The sequence below is a fragment of the Rana temporaria genome, chromosome 8 (assembly GCF_905171775.1).
Source record: "Rana temporaria chromosome 8, aRanTem1.1, whole genome shotgun sequence".
Lineage (NCBI taxonomy): Eukaryota > Metazoa > Chordata > Amphibia > Anura > Ranidae > Rana > Rana temporaria.
Window position 1 is genome coordinate 93,090,140 of NC_053496.1, and position 21,691 is coordinate 93,111,830.

Below are 21,691 nucleotides of genomic sequence, written 5' to 3' on the forward strand. Positions count from 1 at the left end.
TGATCCTGTCAAACCACTCTTCTGGGGAGGCTACCTGACCGTTCTCCACCTCAAATACGAGCATAGCTGTAGATTTTTCTGGGAGGCCAAGTCCACCCACAGATAGGTATATAGTAACGAGATTGTCCCCCTGTCTCTGGACGAGGGTCCACAGAGGTGTTCAAATGTAGCAATATCATTAGCTATATTCCGGGGGGTACTGGGCGTAGAAAAAATGCCTAATTGTAGATATTTGTAGAATTCCGTCTTGGGTAGGGAGTGGGAGGTTTGAAGGGTTGTAAAAGAGCAGAATACCCCATCCTTTTGTAAGGAGTCTAGAGTAATAAGATTTTACGAGATCCACAGGGAGAAAGCCATAGAGGAGGAAAATGCTAATTTGAATGAGGGTTCCCCAAGAAAGGATGCTAACCTGGGGCAGGACAGGAGAACTTTGTCTTATATAGAGAGCATAGGTATAGGGATTTGTCCTACTACCGATAATGCCAATTTATATGGGGAGTTGTGTAGATGTGGTTGGTTTCATAAAGCAATATTTGCTGAGACACCCTCCCCTCAAGCCTACGTGGCTAGCTGGTCTCTAGGTTGTTCTGATAGAATAGGAATTATAGAGCAGATGCGTTGCATTGAGGCAAGTACACACTACAGGACATGCTTTGTTGATATTTCATAGGTTTACCACCACTTTAATACTGCAGAAGACAAGTAAAATTAGAGAACATTAGTTGAATATATATACTTGTTACTTAAAGTGCATTTTCACTTATTTCTAGCAAGAGAACCCACAAACCTAACTTGGCTATAAAGTAAAATGAATTGAAAATATAAGTGGCCACTGGGCAATAAATGTCCATTTTCTCTTTCACAATTCATAATTGACTTATGCACCAATTTCCTATACCTGCCAATAAACCTTGGTGATGGAACATGGTTTATGCAATTTTCTTGTACAAATTTTACTAAAAAGGTCAGGCTGCCAATCTTTATATGCATAGGTATCTGGTGTCAATTAATGCCGATGTAGAAGCAGTCAAAAGAGAATCATTGTGACTGAAATGATAGTCTACTAGACCAGTTAACCACTACTGTTGTGCCAAACATGACTGAGATTTTGGCAGCAGGCTTAATGCAAGGAGGTGTTTACAGGTTGTGGCAATCCCCAGGTATGGTTTGAAAGTCTTATCTCTTCCAGTCCAAATTTTTAGAAGAAACCGGAAGGGTTGAGTGAGGGGAATCGATTTAGATTTCCAAATCTGCACTAAACAATGACGGGTAGAAGATGTTTAAAGATAGTGGGCACGATAGCTGGTGCTTTTCCCATGTTTACACAATAAGCAGTTGCAATCAAAAAATCCAAAGAAGACAAAGCCCTGTGATTAACCTGTAGACAAATGGCAAACAACCTCAAAGAGACATTACTAAATTACTTAAGTGACCAAATTACAAAATAATACCAGTTTCAAACAAGTGATTTATTGCTGTTCTATACTTTATAAAAACATTGCATAATGTGCCCAATGTGTTTCTTTAGGCAAATACAGCTTTAAAAGTTTAAAATGATACCAGCACCCCAAAAAAAAAATGTATACATATGAAACACTCTCTCTGGGGAGGAAAAAAAAAAGAAGAAGTTGCCTGGCTGTCACTGTAACCCTCATTACCCTGGGGTCAATAACGAGGCACAAGATTGTTTCTATATCTTCTCAGAAACTTCTGAAGTGCCTTGTTCCAGGTCAGTATTGAAGCCAAAAGATCAGCAGTACAGTTGGTCAACTAGAATTTAGCAATGGTAGGCCTTGTAATTCTCTCACAGCAGCTTTACTTTAAGAACCATCTAAAAAGTCATCAGTACATAGTAGTAAAAACAAAACAAAAAATTATTACTCGTTTCATTGGACTGCAATTTACATAAATCAGAACTGCATATTTTTTCTTGCAGACCAATATGATGGCAGGTACACTAGTGTAAATAAAGTGTTACACTAAACACATACATATAATACCATAAATAAAATTCTAGCTGCTAGGTGTGAAACAGTCCACTCATGGAGCTATCCAATCAAACCAATCCACAACTTTCTGGAAAAACCACCACCTTGAGAAAAAAAAAAAAAAAAAAAAAAAAAAAAAAAAAGGTACAAATGTAAGCTTACCAAGAACAGAGGACCCTCTAACTCAGGGGTCTCAAACTGGTGGCCCTCCAGCTGTTGCGAAACTACAAGTCCCATGAGGCATTGCAAGGCTGACAGTTACAAGCATGACTCCTTCAGGAAGAGTCATGATGGGACTTATAGTTTCACAACAGCTGGAGGGCCACCAGTTTGACCTCTCTTTAGTTAGACCAGGGGTCTCAATCATACTTTACATGTTATTCATCATCCAGGCCACATGAGTTCCTCTGATGATACTCAATGGCTTGCATGGTAAAATATCCCATATATCCTCCTCACCTCACTTTCCAACCATCTCTTAGAGGGAAATAAGAAATGTATACCACATAGCATAAAACCCTTTTTAAAACAGTTTTATTAATGCCTAAAACTACACAAGAGATAAAAACAAATGTGCAATGAGAAAAACCTCCCAGCCCAGTGTTTTTACCCTCACTTCCGTTTACATGACGGCAGCACACTGCCTCACCCTACACATTTCATCACAACTGACTTCTTCCGGGGGTAAACCAGTGCATTTATCCAGGAAGGGTATTTCAAGACAGGACTTCTATGCTGGTGATGAAAAGCATGTTTAATGCTCATAGCTCTCTATAAGATATTTATTTATCACAGAGCAATGTGAAGTCACCATCAAAACTAGTCCCACGGTGTTCATGTCATCGACAAAATTAACACTATTAAAATATGACAAACTAACAATTCAAATGACTAAAATACGACTACAACTAAAATGGCATTTTAGTCAGAAGACTGACTGAAACTAAACCGAAATTTGATGTCAAAATTAACATATCACAACAGCTAAATCTGTCTGTAGTGCATGTTCAAACCTTGATACATTGATAAATAATAAAAATGTATTAGATTTTTACTCCAGGAGTAAATAAGGAGTTTGGAAATTATAGAGAAATGCTTAAAATAATGCTTTACAATTTAAATAAACCCATTTGATTTTAGTGAACTAAAATGTACTAGAGATTTTAGTCGACTAAAATACAACTAAAAACAATTCAGATGTCTAAAATGGCATTTTAGTCAAAAGACTGACAAACTAAATCGAAATTTGATGTAAAAATTAACACTGATCACACAGCAGACTAGGTTTTAGGTCTTCCACATCTAAAAATGGAATGCTCCTCTAATTTTGACACGTCATTTTCTTATACTGTAGGTGCAGCGGCAAATCTATAGCAAGGTCATGTGTATTGAGCAGTATTGGCCACAGATTAGCTTTATATGAATGCAGATAGAATCAACACACAAACATACAACACTACTTGAAAAACAGAATAAGTGTTTATTGTTGCAGAATTACATGATTCTTTTATACATATTTCATAAATGATACAGGATTTTACACATCTATATTTTGCTTATTTATAGGACATTCCTCCATGCTCCAAACCTCCCCGCGCACTCACACTCAACCGACCCTTTGACAATTCCTGTGTTTTTACTGCTTCGAAATACTTCATACAAACATGTTTAGACCATTTGTTGCAGGAGGTGCCCCAACGGGCAACTACTCCTATCCCCATCAGCAGCAGAAGTGCAAATGGTAAAAAGAAGAGCTTTAAGTTGAATTAGTGTTAAAAAAAGAGCATCTTCTGTGCAAGATCACAGTAATCCAAGCAGAAACATAGGCAAAGGGTTATTATGCTTTGGCCATAATGTGAACGTTTGAGTACCTTCTCACTTTAGCTGCTCTAGATTCTAAAGGACTATTTTTGATACTCTGTACTCTTAATTAGGGTCTCTCTCCATGGAGATGATTGTCAATCGTGCTTATATCACATCAGCCACCCTTGCTTCATTCATTAACAGGATTTCTAGGGCACAGCTTGAAAATACAGATCAAGGCATTGGATCCCACCAGAGAGAAAGGTAAATCGGGATGATGCATTACCACCCAGACATTTATTATTGCCTGTGCTTTCAGGCCTACGTTCTGCAGGGATCTACAATCTTGAACAAAACACAAGACATAAAAGACAACAAACAAGTACATGATGGAAAACGGATTCAATCCACCTGAGAGGAGAGAAGTAGGTGACAGTTATTAAGACTTATACGGCAGCATGTACCAGCTATATTCCAAATGGACTCAAGATTTAGGCTGGCAAGGAGTCCTTGGTAGCATAACTGCCAGCTATAGATTAATACATGAAGAGAACATATACTCTCCTCTCGATTTCATTATTTGCAAGGCACCAGTCAACTGGCTTCACTTCTTTAGTTCTGTAATCCTATCCCTGAAGTAGGAGCCTTTCACAGTGGGAGTCCTTTAAAAAATGTCTCTGCAAACTTGTAGCCCAAACACTCCCTCATTTGCCATGTTTCAACACCCCCAACAAGAGACTGCACCATTTTGATATTGAAAGTCTGTGGAAGAGCAGCGTATTCCAAGAAAAAAAAAGGAAAAAGAGGAAAGAAACCCCCTTGAAATCTTTGGAACAAAGATAGAGGTTATATCTCAGCCTTTGCCACTCTCCAGCTCTTTAGCGATATGTAGATAAACATAATGTAGACAAAGCTGGACGGTTCAGGTGGTGTTTTCATCAAGGAAGAAATTGTATTTCCACCAGCATAAGACCAACTTGAAAATGTAAATCTTTATGACTTTATCTGATAATCGTCATGACAGAATGAGGTGGTAACCCTTTTGAATTTTTCATGCAACCCTGATATGCTACTAAGCCACTTCCCAAGAGTGCGGGACAGGGGAACATCTCCCTCCCAAAAAGAACAGACATAAAAACCAATCATGCATTGAGCCCCTGAAATATATATAGCCAAGGCTGTGGGAGGAATAGGGACAAGGGACATTTAAGAAAGTGATTACAAGAAAAATCACGTGCGTTGTTTTTTTTCGCTTTTTTTTTTTAATGCATAGCAGAAAGTCTCAGGGTGTTTGGGACTTGGATTAAAATGGGACAGTGTTGCACCTTATGATATGTGCACAAACCCAGAGTTCATAAGAAGGCAAGAAAAACCTCAACCAAGCTTCGATAGATGCTTCTCAAGGGCGGAGAAAAGAGTTATGCTGCAGTGACTTCTGGTCCAACGCTCCTCCAAATGGCATTAGGTTGTGCGCTATGTTATTGGCGTACCTGCATTGGCTCAGCAGACTAATAATCCATCTCTTTGTTTTTAATAGGCACTCTGCCGCACTTGAACTTGTCATAAAACCAGGAGAATGAAAAAAAAAAAAAATGAACATTTAATTGTTTTGGGACCCTCGTCCATAAATTTCACCATTCACCAACAAGTAAAATATATATAGTTTTAATAAGAAATTTCATAAGCCCTTTGAAATGGGCTTTAAATAAGGTGAAGGCCCCAACCTTCAATTAAATTTCATTTTTATTCTTCCATTTACATTTTTCTTTAACAAAAGCTTTAAAAATCTAGGGGAGAAAAAAAAAAGGGGGGGGGGGAATGATCACCCATCCCATTATCATATCCCAGCTACCACCTATAATGCTTTTATTTCAAAGGCAAGAGATATCCACAGGTTTTGCTGGGGATTTAAGTGTTGTACAATGATCAATCCTTAGCATCTTCAATTTGTTGGATTGGAAGATGTAGCTGCAGGGGGTCACGTAACCTCTTAAGGTCCAACTCCGCCTAGGAGATAAAAAAATATATAATATATATATATATATAATTATGCAAGCCTTCTATTACACGCTAAGCTACACCTTAAGAGCATCACTTATTGTTGAAAATTAGGTTTTGGGAAGATTTATATTAGCTTAAGCAAAGGGAACAGCTGCAGGTAGTTGAGCATAACAATAAAAACGTACTAAAAAAGATTGTACCCAATTCCTACAAGCGGTACATCTGCTTTTACTCATGCCTTTTAACTACCCATTGGCAATTTGATGACTATCACACAACGCACTTTATTATAACTGTATGTGGTTGATTAATTCAATGCACTTTTTTTTCTTACATGCCTTTAGCTATATCTTTTGCTTGTAGCTTGAGCAGCTCCACAAAAAAACAAAAAAAACAAAACAACATGAGTTTGGACAAAACAAAACCAGCGACAGAACGGTTTGTTCTATCAATAACCCAAAATGACTGTCTACCAGGTCAGATATCATAGCGACACAAGGCTGGAGAGGCTGAAAGATGCAGTTTGCCTGCTGTATCGGTACACCGAAATGGTCAAAAGACTGGGCAAAAATGACACCCTGCTCATCAGCAGTTTGAGTAGGTAGAGTGCCAGTCTGGAACCTTTCATTATACATGGGAAAGGACATGATACCAGGGGTGCTTGAGCAGCTACAGAAATATTTTTTTTCTTATTTAATAGATATAAGCCATGTGAAAAAAAAAGGGATACTTTGAAGGCATCCCTGTCAGTAGTACCACTTGACATTTAAGTCATGCAAAATGCAAGTTGGGGCCTCCATGAATTGGACTTGTATTTTCAACACATCCCACAGATGCTTGATCAGTTTGAGATCCAGAGAATTTGGAGGCCAACACCCTATACTTGTGGTGTTCCTCAAACCATTCTTGAACTTATCAAAATAGGCCACCTTCTATTGCTCTGTGGGACAGTTCCAATGCTTATACTTCTGCTCATTGCAGGCACTTTTGGCTGCGGATACGTGTCAGGACGGGCACCCTGACTGGTGTGTGGCTACATAGCCCCATAAGCAACAAACTGCGATGCATTGTGTGTTCTAAAACCTTTCCATTGAAACCAGCATTAACTATTTCAGCAGTTTGAGATACAATAGCTCTTCTATAGGATCAGACTACATGGGCAGCCTTCGCTCCCTACGTGCATCAATAAGCCTTGGCCACCCATGACCCTGCCACTGGTTTTCTTTCCTTGGACCACACCTTTGGTAGGTCCTGACCACTTGAGACCGGGAATATCCCACAAGTGCTGCAGTTTTGGAGAATGCTCTTACCAAGTTTTCTAGCCATTACAATTTGGCCCTCGTCGAAGTCGCTCAAATCCTTATGCTTGCCTTTTTTTTTTTACCCCAAACAACTTCAGGGACAATATAGTCACTTGCTACCCAATATATCCCACCCACTTTCAGGTACCAGTGTGAATAGATCATCAATGTTATTCACTTTCCTGGTGCCTTCCATGGCAGCATACCAATGGTTGTGACTCCACCCCCAATCAACCCACAGGACCAATTACATCTCTATAAAAAGAAACTCAGTCCCCCCCATACACCATTCTTTTTTCTGTCCTCAAACCTACAGGATCAAATGGATCACCTGAAATCAGCCCTCACCGTGCTGCTATATGGCACCACCATTACAGGTTCATGTACCCCTCTGGGTTGAGCCTGGTCCCGGTCATATGGGAATATGGCAGCTGCTGTAACCATGCTGGATTGTATGTGTTGGGCTTCGCGCACGTCCTCCGCATTTAGCTTATCCTTCCTGGAAGCGGAGCCGTGATTTCATTCAGCGCATGCTCGGTAGCCGCGTGAAGCCATTGGCAGCCATTTTGGTTCACCCTGAGCCCATCTGTATAAAGCAAAACCGAATGCCTTCATTCTGGCAGCAGCCCTAGTTAGGTTAACATCTCATACAGCCTAGAAGAGAGTTCCTTCTGGTCACACCCTCATAATGAAGCCAGTAAAAGGTAATCATGCAGTGAACTATTGAAGGAAGGAGTGTCTTTTATCCATAGTTTTGGTACATGCTTACATATATGTATGCAGGTGTACGTTTTTTTCTGCCATTCGGTTTTAAAAATTATATATATATATATATATATATATATATATATATATATATATATATATATATATATATATATATATATATATATATATATATATATATATATATATATATATATATATATATATATATATATATATATATATATATATATATATATATATATATAATGGGTTAAGAGTCTTCTGATTGCTATGAAGCCAGTTAAAAAAAAAAAAAAAAAAATTGACAAAAAGTGTTTGTAGATTGGTAGATGTTTTTTTTTGGAGTACGCATATTATGCTTACTTATAGGTATACAGGTGTAAGGGGGTTTTTCTCTGTCATTTTTTTTTCCTAAAAAAAAAACTGAAAGGGAAAAACCCCAAAAGGGAGTCATAAGGTTAACCCCTTTTTGGTTCTCCTTTCTGACAGCCATTCCCCCCAGTCCAGTATTACAAAAAGATCCTCAACATACCACTAGGTAAGTGGCAACTGCCAAGTAAGTTCAAATAAGCACTCGGGTATCCTGTTTGGGGGGGGAAAACAGAATCTCTGTCTTTCCTTTCTTACAGCCCGCAGCATCAGAACATAAAGATGAGGATTAAGAGGTCCAAGGCTCATGATGCCTCAAAGGGGATACACTCTTCTTCAGCCCACCCACCTCATAGCCGCAGGTCCTGGCATTCGGCTAAAAAAACCTCCCTCTCCTAGTCGTCCCACCCACGCCTGCTGGGTCTGCGGATATGATGCACTCCCCAAAAAGTTGGTCTGCAGTTCCTGTTTTCGAAAAAGCAGCCAGAGATGAAGAAAAAAAGGGGCAGGAATCATTAGCCACTTTTAAAAAGTTGTTAGGGGAATCAATCCATGAGTTGGCTTGTTCCCGAGATCCTGCTGCCCTTTGTCAAGTGGAGGTTCTGTGGAAAACCTGGTCCGGCTAGCAAACGCAGGGGTCAGTGCGGGTGAAACCGGAAAAGTATCGTTAGAAGAAGGCCCCTTCGTTTAGTCAGGGTTGCCTGATCCATGTGTTGCCACATTAAAACAGAAGTTGGAAGAAGGCCCGGCCGCCTATAACCGTCTTTGCAAACTGTGCCCTCCAGCTGATCCAAAACGTACAGTCTTTTTCCTCACCATCAGAGGTAGTCTCTGCCAGTGAGTTAGCAAGAAATGCGACACTCCCCTCAGAGGATGCAGAGTTTTTGGAGGATATGCTGGTTCGCAAGATAGATTCTGACCTCAAAAAAGTGTTTATCAGGCAGCTGATGGGGCACGTAATCCAGCAGCCATTCTAGCCTTGGCCTCCAAGGTGACAAAAGGCATGGTCTATTAACTTTGAAGTAGCCTTAAGACGGGGGGCCGAGCCAGATGATATCATCAAGTCGCTAAAGCTGACTTCAGATGCTATGACCAAGGCAGCCGCTGATACATTGAAAGGTTCCACTCGGGCCCTACTGCATACAGTGGCTGACAGGGGATATAGGGAAAGCCAAAGGGATCACCAGGCTACCCTATTAAGCGAAGGGAAACGTGAGGATACATCTAGGTCCTTCCAGGAATCCAAAGCCCCTTTGACTTCCCGTCCGTCCAGGCTGTATACTTGCCTTTCTGTAATTTTCCTTTCCTGGTGCCTACCCATGGCAACATACACCCTCCCTTTCTTGTTTCTTTAAATGTTTGAGTCTAGTTACAAGAATGGTGTATGGGGGGACTGACTTTCTTTTATAGTTGCAATAGGTCCTGTGGGTTGATTGAGGGTGGAGTTACAACCATGGGTATGCTGCCATGGGTAGGCACCAGGAAAGGAAAATTACGGAAAGGCAAGTATACAATTTTCCCGTTTTATCTGTCAGTGGTTATAATGTTATGGCCGATTGGTGTAGGTTCTCTGTACTAAACACAACATGTCAGGCAAAGACGATTAACCATCATCAAATCATCCTAAAATCATACCTGAGCAATGGCATCCTTGAGTCGATTATATTCTAAAACATCAAAATTTTCTTTTTTGGCCGCTTTATGGAAAAAATGTAAGAACTGTCTATCACTGGCATCTGCATACATATATTCCTACAAAGAAAAAAAATATTTAAAGTTTTTGCATTCATGCTACATATAACAATGTACTATGTGGTTTCTGTTAACTTCCCAATAAAATATTTTTTTATTTTCCCTGTACAGGGAACAGTGTCAGTGAGCATGATTTATGCCAGTACATGAGCTGGTTATATTTAAAGGGGTTGTAAAGGTATTTTTTTTTTAAACAAACATGTTATACTTACCTCCATTGTGCAGCTAGTTTTGCACAGAGTGGCTCGAACCTGTTCTTCTGGGGTCCCTTGGCGGCGGTCTCTGCTCTGCCCCGCAAGAACTAACCCCCTTCATGCAAGGTCTCTCCCTTAGGGGTTAGTTCTTGCAGGCTCGCTCACGTGATACAGCTGGCGGCCATAGCCGCAGACTGTATCACTCGGCCCCACCCCCGGCATGCCGCTTCATTGGATGTGATTGACAGCAGTGCCGGGGGGGGGGGGGGGGTTCTTGGTTCCACTAATCCTCAGATGTTTTTTCACCTTAATGCATTGAATGCATTAAGGTGAAAAAACGTGTGCCTTTACAACCCCTTTAAAGGTGGAATACTTTTCAAACACAGGCTTGTTTTTCTTCTGCTCTGAAATATATTCGATAAGAATACATATTAGAACAGAACTATGCTCTGCTATTAACACAAATATGTGCTGCAGCACTTAATTAAAAGCACATAGAAACGGTTTTCTTTTAGCCCCCTGAAAAGTCTACAAACACATTATTGATCCTGCCAGTGAAATAGACTTAATGCAGCTTCCTGTGACCAATATAGCAAGGTTGTCATATGCAAGTATGCATATGACAACCTTGCTATATTGTTCACGTGTATATCATAATATAAATATATATATAATTTTTTTTTCCCCATCTCTATCCTTTGGGGGGTTGTCTTACCCTTTGTGGGTGGTTTTCTTTTTTGTCCCATGATACTTCACATGAGGCATGTACTAAATATCTGTATGGATATTCTATGAAAATATACTGTCTTACCTGTATCAATATTTAATGAATTTGTAATTCTGATGATCATGTTTGTATGTTTAGGATTCTTTCCTTATAGAACCGTTTTTAAAGTCCTGTGATTGAACACTTCGTATGTATTAAACGTTGGCGGTCCTGAAGAAACGCATGATATGCAAAACGCGTTGACCTTCGCCAAAGTCTTAATGCGTCGGTTACTGTAATGTATTTTGTTGTTCGCAATATGTGCTTTTTAGATTGTAATAAATAAAAGACCAAATCTTTTTCTATAAATTTTTGTATCCATTTTTCCATAGTGACTATAGACTTATATGTAAAGTCCCAAACCCTACTTTTCTGTGCTTTTCAAATAGGTTACCGGGATGATACATCTATGTCACCCTCATTAGTTGAATGAAATTCCATTCCACAAACCCCATACTCTCTCGATATCACCCTTTGTCCATTACATGGTAACTGCATTTGGTATATTTTTAGATGGCCATCCAGGAGTCTTTAGTTGCACTTTACCAGACAACATCTGCACTAGAAACCGATTCCATTAACTGCACAGTATTTATTAGAGCTCCAGCTCTAGTCAAAGGTTTTTTAATGCTTACCCTGCCTGTTAGAATATAATAGGCACATCCTGCTATGCCTGTGCCGTAAGTGACAAAGTATGTGACTGGCTCCATGATATCCCAGGAGTATTCCCACCACGTCAAACGAGCAAAGACTCCAAATTGTACAGACATATACGCCAACATTCCCCACTGAGCCCATCTTGTCTTCTTTGCTGCTCGTCGAGCGATCTGAAACCGAACCTACAATTGGCAAAAAAATTAAAAATAAATTGTTATATTTTTGTCTACAATGTGTAGGCTGTTCGTGATTTTTTTTGTATGGACAGGGCTGAACATGCAAACTTCAGTCACATGCATCTGATGCATCTTTGCAAGTGAAAAATACACACGTTGCATTTTAAACCCATCTGAACTGCTTAAAAAAAAAAATTCAGAAACAAGAAACACCAATATGCACAAGTGGGTCCAGGACAAGTTCCTTTAGCACCAAAGGCAAAAGGGCCAGCGTGCAAGCCCCAAACATGACCTGCCATCTACTGTAGCAGCACAGATTGCAAGTCCTACCCTTTGTATGTCTCCCTCCTGCAGTCAATACACTGATGCAGCAGAGCACCACAATGAACATGGTGTGTACTGCATTAAAGTCATGTCCGATTTTCAGGGCCCATTTACTCCATTTGCAGTGCATTGTCCCGATAGACACCCCAAAGTGCTACAAATTGCATACAACTTATTTTTTCAACAGTGAAATACCATGCACTGTGACGTGTCACAGCAGTCGCATAATGCTGGTGTGGTGAGATGCCATTCAAAATGAGCACTCAAGGTGGGAGTCATTAGAGCGGCAATCGAGGGGGGGGGGGGGTTATTTATTGACTACTTTATGTCTGGTGTCTTTATGTCAAGCATTGGCTTACTTGCTGGCTGGGGCATAGATATTCAGAAATACCTCTTACTTCACTGTGGGATGTTCTCTGTGTGACAATGGCAGATGATTGACAAAAACACTGTGCGATCAAGAGCCATCGTCACCTTACAATGAACGAACAGGTATTGTTGAATAGCAGTGACTCAGCTAGTGAGAGAGTTCTAGTCAGAAAGGTAAACGAATGCTTGACCCTCCCAGTAGATAAAGTGATGGCTAAATCCCCATATACTGTTCTAACAACTCCCCTAGAATGCCAATTTTGAATGCAATTGTGGCATTTGATGCAATGTACCCGCTGTAGCACAAGAGGAAAGTTAATGTTCAGCAGATACAAATCAGTCTCACCCGCAGATACCCCAAACACTGCACAGCATCAAGCACTCCTCCCAAGGTGCTCAGCACCAAAGGCCCGACAAAGCCTCTCACACGACATGCAGCTTGCGCTCCAGAACAGTGTACAGGCTTTTCTGGCTGTCTGTTGGGCACTCCTGCTATAGTGGAAATCACTGTAAGCGTTTAGATTTTTACGTTTTAAAACTGCCCAGGAGTACCAGAGTACAGATTTTTAGTCTACCTGTTCAAGAGGATCCAGCTGCTCTCGAAGGACCTCTAGGCGACGACAAAGTTCTTGTTCCTTGTCGAGCTGGTGTTCTTCAACTCGCATAGAGCTGTACAACTGCTGTACAAGGGTCTTCAAGTCATTCATTGTTGTTGCATCTTCATGGCTTAAAAGGTCTGAACATGTAGGAAAACAAGGCAGAAAGCAAAGATTAATATCATATATGTGAAGGAAAAGCAAGCAAAGGTTCATTAAATGTTCAACACCCCATACCTCGTTTTGGCGGTCGCACATCGTAGCTTCTATCATTAATAGTCAATTTAAAATCATCTAATAGAAGAACTTCTATACTTGTGGATGAGGATATACGTTCTCCATCTGGAAGTGTAAAAAAAAAAAAATTATAAAAATAAACTAGTAGTAAAATGTTCAGAGCTGTTTTCTTTCCACTTTTAAAAAACCAAATCCAAAATCACATAATTCCCTTAATTCATCAGTATACATCAGACTCTTCTGTTGCCTACATTTACTGGACAATGTATACATTATTACAGATTAATATATTTATTCAGATACAAAAAACACTTATACTTGGCTTGGCTTTTCCTACCAAGAAGTCTGAATAAGGTTTTTGGTATACCCGCATGAAAAACACAATATTTCCCAGGAGATAAATTTTTCTTCTTTATTAGTCCATCTAAAAGTAGTTACAAGAGATCTAAAGTCACCTTGTTAGATTTGTTATTACTGCAAGACCAACTAGAATGCAGCAAGTAGAGTGCACATAGTCCAAGCCAAAAAGGAAAGATTTGAAGCAACAGTAATAGGAATATTCCATCAAATATATGTTAACAAACATGGCCTTTGCTGACTGTCTACCTACAGCCCTTCTGGGTAGTGGCAAACCTAGCAGCACCATGCTGAACATAAAGTAGGTGAGAAGTCACTATGGACAGACATGGTAACAAAAGACCATGTTAAAAATAAATTAAACCTTAAACATGGGCAATTTCCTAAATCTTTTTTTATTTTCTTGAGAGACTTGTTTGTATGCATTTACCGGAGAGAAGTGGCCAAAGTTGTACTCTCTATTCTGATGAAGCCAAGATAAGTTGACCAGAACCATCAGCCTAAACACTCTGTACATACAGTAGGTGATCTAAAGAAACAAATACTGTGTGATACTTTAAATAACCAGTGAGTGTGGCATTTGATTAAAGATCTGCAATATACATTTTACAAATACCCAGAAATTATTCTCAAAAGCATTGCTTAATGCCCCTTTGAAATTAGCCCCCTATTAAAGTCTGGAGCACTAAAGATCCTGTAAGAAATCAAAGGGCAACCCCCCCCCCCCCCCATTTACCCATCCAAGCAAGAAAAAAAAACTTTTGGTGATGCATGCACTGTGAATATTCTGAAGAATTTTAAGCACCAAGCAAAAAACACTTCAGAGAGAAAAAAAACTAAGCAGCAGAGCGAGTTGAAGCCAACACAGATACACACACTTACGTACCTATGGAGTAGATTGCCACCCTGTCTATTCCTCGGTCTTCTGCTTGAACCTGCTGCAGGAATACTCCTACTGTATCTGAAATAGGCTTTAGAGTGAATCTGCATTGCTCCTTCCGTGATGGAAGCGTAAAGGTTATCACTGGCAACCCGTTTTGGTAAATCACAGAAACATCTAGTAAGAAACAGAAAGAACAGAAAATCAGCTGGTCTGTTACACCTTCCAATATTTACCCAAAAATGCTAGTGCTGTATCACATTTACCATATTAGGTAGCATATCAAAGACTAAGGCCCCGTACACACGTCCGAGGAACTCAACGGGCAAAACGCATCGTTTTGCTCTTCGAGTTCCTTGTGAAGCCGCCGAGGATCTCGGCGAGCCAAGTTTCCCCATTGACCAACGAGGAAATAGAGAACATGTTCTCTATTTGGCTCGACGAGTTCCTCGTCGGCTTCCCCGGCCAAAAGTGTTCACACCACCGGGTTTCTCGGCAGAATACGGCTCCGATCGAGTTTCTGGCTGAATTCTGCTGAGAAACTCGGTCGTGTGTATGGGGCCTCAGAATCAGCAATGCCACTGGCAATCCTCCCTGTGCACTTAAAAGTGAAGATTTAGTGTTTTCTACACATTTGTTTTGTTATAGTCAGAGCAAAAAAAAAATAGCAAATGTTTGTTAAATCGTAACTCTACTTTTGTTGAGGAAAAAAAAAAAAAAAACCTTCCCCTCTGGGTGATCCATGTACATTGCAAGTATTATAACAACCTTCATTGCAGATTCCTACCTTTTGGTATTCTGAAGTAATCCCTGTGTGCTTGTCTGCGTCTCTGTACTTAGTGGGTCTAATGGGAGTGGTTTCATAATTAACTGTCAGGTGTGCAGCTGCAGAGCACTAATGAGGAAATCTGCTGGGCCTGTATCCCTTTAGATGTGTTCCTATTGAAAGTCTCTCCAAAAATGTTTTTTGTTGCAGGGGATGCCTGAAATCTGACTTGCATCTTAGGGCTCGTACAGACGGACGGACTGTCCGCTCAAAACGGTCCGCCGGACCATTTTAAGCGGACATGTCCGCCGGAGATTTCTGTCTGATGGTTGTACACACCATCAGACAGAAATCCCCACGTACACGATACGCGGGGACATGGCCGCGGCGACGTGCGCGGCCCTGGAAGTTCAAAGCTTCCACGCATGCGTCGAATCACTTCAACGCATGCGAGGGATGGCGGCCGATCGGACATGTACGGTGAGTCTGTACAGACGACCGAACATGTCCGACGGACAGGCTTCCAGCGGACATGTTTCTTAGCATGCTAAGAAACATTTGTCCGCTGCAAAACGGTCGGCTGGACAAATGTCGGCCGACCTGTGTGGTCGGCGGTACACACGACCGAACTTGTCTGCTGAAACTGGTCCGTGGACCAGTTTCAGCAGACATGTTCAGTCGTGTGTACAAGGCCTTAGGCAGACTTCTGGGAAAATTGGGAAGCCAAATCAAATCACACAAGCAGGAAATGTTTCTAGGAAGTGCTCAGTACACATTCTGTGTACAGAACAACTCCACGTAGCCATATTGCAATGCATTCTTAGAAAATTACAGTGGCTGCAGATTGAAAAGGAAAGGTCATTTTTAATAACATTTAATTACAATAATTAGTGTCGCAATTATATGTGCAATATACATTTTTTGCTTATTTGATTTTTCTGAGCAGGTTAGGTTTATTAAAAAAAAAAAAAAAAAAAAGTACAATATATCTCTATCTATAGACACACACACACACACACACACACACACACACACACACAGTACAGACCAAAAGTTTGGACACACCTTCTCATTCAAAGAGAATTCTTTATTTTTACGACTATGAAAATTGTAGATTCACACTGAAGGCACCAAACCTTTGAATTAACACATGTGGAATTATACATAACAAAAAACAACTGAAAATATATTTCATATTCTAGGTTCTTCAAAGTAGCCACCTTTTGCTTTGATTACTGCTTGGCACACTCTTGGCATTCTCTTGATGAGCTTCAAGAGGTAGTCACCTGGCGCAGCACCCCATCACTCTCCTTCTGCTTGTTGCCTTTCTTTATCAGTGGTTTCCTAGCAGATATTCTACCATGAAGGCCTGATTCACACAGTCTCATCTTACCAGTTCTAGAGATGTGTCTGCTGCAAAAGGTGGCTACTTTGAAGAACCTAGAATATGAAATATATTTTCAGTTGTTTCACACTTTTTTTTTATGTATAATTCCACATGTGTTAATTCATAGTTTTGATGCCTTCAGTGTGAATCTACAATTTTCATAGTCATGAAAATAAAGAAAACTCTTTGAATGAGAAGGTGTGTCCAAACCTTTGGTCTGTACTGTATATATATTTAAAATGCCCCAGGTAGCTCGCAGTCAGAAGCGAACCCACACGCAAGTCCCGCCCACATATGTAAACATCGTTCAAAACACACGTGAGGTATCGCCGCGTGCGTTAGAGCGCTAGCAACAATTCTAGCACTAGACCACCTCTGTAACTCTAAACTGGTAACCTGTAAACAAAATTTAAGCATTGCCTATGGAGATTTTTAAGTACTGAAGTTTGGTGCCATTCCATGAGTGTGGGCAATTTTAAAGCGTGACATGTTGGGTATCTATTTACTTGGCGTATTATAATCTTTCACACTATACAAAAAAATTGGAGTAACTTTACAGTTTTTTTTTTTTTTTAATTAATGAAACCATTTTTTTCCCCAAAAAAGGGCATTTGAAAAATTATTGCGCAAATGCTGTGCAAGATAAAAAGTTTCAATGACCTGCTAAAAAAACATATAAAGTGTTTGGGGGTTCCGAGTAATTTTCTAGCAAAAAAAAATGATGATTTTTGCATGTAGGAGAGGAGTGCCAGAAAAAAAAAAAAAAGGTTTACAGGCTTCCACATGATCAAAGCTTGGGGAAAAGGTTTGTAAAACGAACTGCAGGTAGGGATCACCAGACTAGCATTTGCAAGCAGAACTTTGTATACAAAGCCTAATGATATACTTTTATACAAAAAATGTAGGCAATTGTCTGTCATTTAGTTTTGTTGCATTAATGCCAATAAACCTGTTGTGAGGATTTGTGGACAGCCTTGGAAGATTGTTACCTATATGGATAGCTAGCCAAAAAATAAAAAAGAAGATGGAAATGTAAAAATAACGATGAATGCGGCCGAGGGATACATTTTACAGAAATTAAAGACATACATTAAGTAACTAGAATTTATTATCTTTAAAAATAAAAATCATGTAATTTTCATTATAAATTGTTAATTTATTGTTTTAAAGGATACTATGATTAGATCACTACATCTCTCTGGAAGGAAACACCAGCTACAATTCAACATGCAAACACATCTACTCACCATCAGAGGGCGATGATGTACTGCAAAATACTACTCTTTGGCACGGCCATGCAGGAAACCTCTGGCGCACCTGAAAAAAATAAAAATGAAATGCACAATTACTCATCAGGAAATGCGACACTGCAGCTGAGCTAATAGTGTTGATAATATGACCATTTGACTTGATTTTTTTTAAACTATACCAGAAAACTCACAACTAAAACAAATTGACTGTAATTCTGTCATTCAGGCACACTTCTAGTATGCTCACTACTGAATCTCATGCTAGACACCACACCATAAATAGTCATATAGGAAGGATGCATCACATCATATCATGCTTCCCCCACCATATGAAAACATTAAGACCCAACCACTTAAATTAAAGCGCCATCATGAGTCCATTTGCAAAAGGTCGCAAACGAAATTTTATAAATTGAAAATAAAAGCTGTAATAAAAATTTGACCTTGGCAAGTTCACGCTCACTGGCCCAGATTCAAGAAGCACTTGCGCCCGCGCAACCATAGTTGCGCGGCGCAAGTGCTTACTTGCTCCGGTGTAACGAGTGCTCCTGATTCAGGAACCTCGTTACACCGAATGCAGCCTAGGATGTGACAAACATAAGCCTCCTTATGCCTTCACATCCCAGGCTGCATTCTTGCGTTGGCCGCTAGGGGGCGCGGCCTTTGTGATCGGCATGTAGTATGCAAATTGCATACTACCACCGATTCACAAAAGTTGCGCGGGCCCTGCGTACGCAAGGTATGGAGTTTCCGTACGGCGCCTTTAGCATAAGGTTGCTCCTGCTAATAGCAGGCGCAGCCAATGCTAAAGTATAGCTGCGCCTCCCGCTCGCGACGTTCAAATTTCACGTCGTTTACGTAAGTGAACCGTGAATGGCGCTGGACGCCATTCACGTTCACTTACAAGCAAATGACGTCCTTGCGACGTCATTTGCCGCAATGCACGTCGGGAAAGTTTCCCCACGGAGCATGCGCTGTTCGCTCGGCGCGGGAGCGCGCCTAATTTAAATGATTCCCGCCCCCGGCGGGATCATTTACATTAGGCAGCCTTGCGCCCGGCTGCTTAGCATATTGCCCGCGCAATTTACGGAGCAACTGCTCCGTGAATCGTGGGGCAAAGCGCAATATTTGCGTGGGCGCAGAGAAAAAAATTTGCTCTTTGCCCACGCAAATATTGCGCGATTCTACTTGAATCTGGGCCACTAATTTTCTACAGATTTGACCACAACCAGATCTCAACGTACGAAAAGGCTTTGTATAATTGTTTTCACTAAGATTTTTTACATATATGCTTTGCGGCAATGCACACGTTATTGCAACACATATTACAAGCACGGGCACAATGCAGTGCCTTGAATAGCTCCCAAATGCAAGATGCTGCAAAACTTTGCACGTGTTCAATATTTGTAAACTTTAGATTTGTCCACAGTTCATGCTGGGTGCTGTAGTAAATTGATGGATGTCACATCATACAATGATTGAAAATAAGGATATAGTCACCAACATAGCTTGGTACGCTGATAATCTGGTCCTTTATTTACATAAAGCAACAGGCATCTCAAGCCATTTTTTGGAACTTTGCAGGGTCCCTTTTTCAAAAGGTAGAGTGCTTTGAAAACAGATCCTGCAAAGTCCTGAAATTCTGCTTTGTGCCGCCTGTGGTTCTACATATAACAAAACCACTTCAGCCCGGAAGGTTTTGCCCCCTTAATGACCAGGCTATTTTTTGCAATCCGGCACTGCATTACTTTAAGAATTGCGCGGGTGTGCAACGCCGTACCCCCCCCCCCCCCACACACAAATAGAGCCTTCTTTTGGTGGTGGTATATTTGATCACCTCAGCAGTTTATTTTTTGCGCTCTAAACAAAAAAAGCAGACAATTTATAAAAAAAAAAAAAATTAGAAGGAGCATATGTGGATTGGTTTTCGCAAAACATATAGGTAGATTCAGTAAGAGTTAGGCCGGCTTATCAGTAGATAAGCCGACCTAACTCAGAATCTACGCCGACTTATGTTTAAGTGTATGCTCAAACAGAGATACGCTTAAACATATCTAAGATACGATGGCTTGCGCCGTCCTATCTTAGATTGCAATATTTCGGATGGCCGCTAGGTGGCGCTTCCATTGCGATCGGCGTAGAATATGTAAATGAGTAGATACGCCGATTCACGAACGTACGCCCGGCGCAGTACTTTTACGCTGTTTACGTTAGAGATAGGCCGCCTAAAGTTAGAGCTTAGCCCTACATGGAATAGTAATGTTAAGTACGGCCGCCGTTCCCGCGTCAGCAATTTTTTGTGGGACTACGACATGGCAGTGGACAAATCTGACCCCAAGTGACACTTTTTGGGGACCAGTGACACCAATACAGTGATCAGTACTGTGCAAGATTACTGTATAAAATGACACTGGCAAGAAAGGGGTTAACATCAGGAGCAAAGGGTTAACTGTGTTCTGGGCTAGTGTTTTCTGTGTGGGGGAGTGGACTGACAGGAGGAACACAGATTGCTGTTCCCGATTACTAGGGACAGAAGATCTCAGTGTACTTCCCTGTCAGAACAGCAATCTGCCTGGTTTACATAGGCAGATCACCGTTCTGCATCTCTGGAGCGATCGCTAATCCAAATTTTTTTTGATATTTGGGGTGTCTTGATGCATTGGACATTTGTGTATTTTGGACTCTTGAGACAGTAGTTTGGCTCGTTTTTCCCTTTCACACAAGACAAAAATTGAAGCCACTGAATTCGCATGAGAGCCAGGTAACCAATGATTTCAGAAGAAAAAAAGTCAGCAATTCAATATTCCTTCAGTATAGATTTAACAGTGACAATAAAATGGCCACACTTAGGTCAAACTAAGGATGCAATGAAAATGTTTAAACAAAGTTGAGCACGCACTTGTGAGGCTGCCAGATACTGCAGTAGTGACAAGTTGCATATAGGTGGATGGTGACAGTGGCAAGTGACATAATGCATCTGGGTGGCATGCAACATGCTGCATCTGGGTGGCAGCACCCATCAGCTATCAGCCTGAAAATCAGAAATGGTATTGGCCCAAAAAAAAAAAAAAAAACAAAAAAAAAAAAAAGATATTGGTTAAACGTAAAAAAGTTCCTTCGGCTGAAGTTGCGCTTTAACCTAAAAATGAACACTATGGTAATCCCTTTACCAGCATACTTTCCTCATATGCCTCAAATATTGGCATGGAAAAGAACCACTCCCATGTCTAAATGCCAAAGCACAGTTTCACATATTGAATCTACAGTGAGTGAACTGAAATGGCACTGGTGCCCTATGAAGATGATCCAGCTAGAGCATAAAGCTAACATGTATATACAAAACACATACAGATTTTGCATCATATTTGATATATGTAGTGCAGGGGTGCCCAACCAGTGGCCCGCGGAGCCCTCTGATGTGGCCTGTGACCTCCTGCTCTGGGATCAAATGGAACACAAGACTGTTATTAAGGGTCAGTTTATTACTAAAATCATAGTGTGTATATATGGGCATATCTGTTCTGCAGTGGTTACTGGGCTGCTTTCAACTGATCCGCAGATGCAGAGCAGTGCTGGCACGGGTTACCTGCACTGAGCCATAGACTTCTGTTATTACCTGCAAGTTTGGTGAGCTTTCTGAAAATGCACCAAACCTGCAGAATATAATAGAAGTCTATTGGAAATTGCAGAAAAGCCAAAAAGGTACACTGCGTTGCACCCGCAGTGCGGGTAAACCGCGCCACATCAGTGTGAAAGCAGCCATGGGCACCTTTTACACGGTCAGTCCAA

General features: G+C 40.7%; 1 protein-coding gene across 1 annotated transcript in view; it reads right to left on the reverse strand.

Moving 5' to 3' along the window:
• Window positions 1–3,445: 3,445 nt before the first annotated feature.
• MCU (mitochondrial calcium uniporter) overlaps window positions 3,446–21,691 on the reverse strand; it is a 154,649-nt gene continuing 136,403 nt past the window's right edge. Inside the window, exons 2-8 of the mRNA XM_040362303.1 lie at window positions 17,900–17,969; window positions 14,506–14,676; window positions 13,263–13,367; window positions 13,005–13,165; window positions 11,539–11,742; window positions 9,827–9,943; window positions 3,446–5,798 (exon numbers count right to left, since the gene is read on the reverse strand). Coding sequence (XP_040218237.1) covers window positions 5,718–5,798; window positions 9,827–9,943; window positions 11,539–11,742; window positions 13,005–13,165; window positions 13,263–13,367; window positions 14,506–14,676; window positions 17,900–17,969 — 909 coding nt within the window. The 3' untranslated portion in view covers window positions 3,446–5,717. The remainder of the gene's footprint in view (window positions 5,799–9,826; window positions 9,944–11,538; window positions 11,743–13,004; window positions 13,166–13,262; window positions 13,368–14,505; window positions 14,677–17,899; window positions 17,970–21,691) is intronic.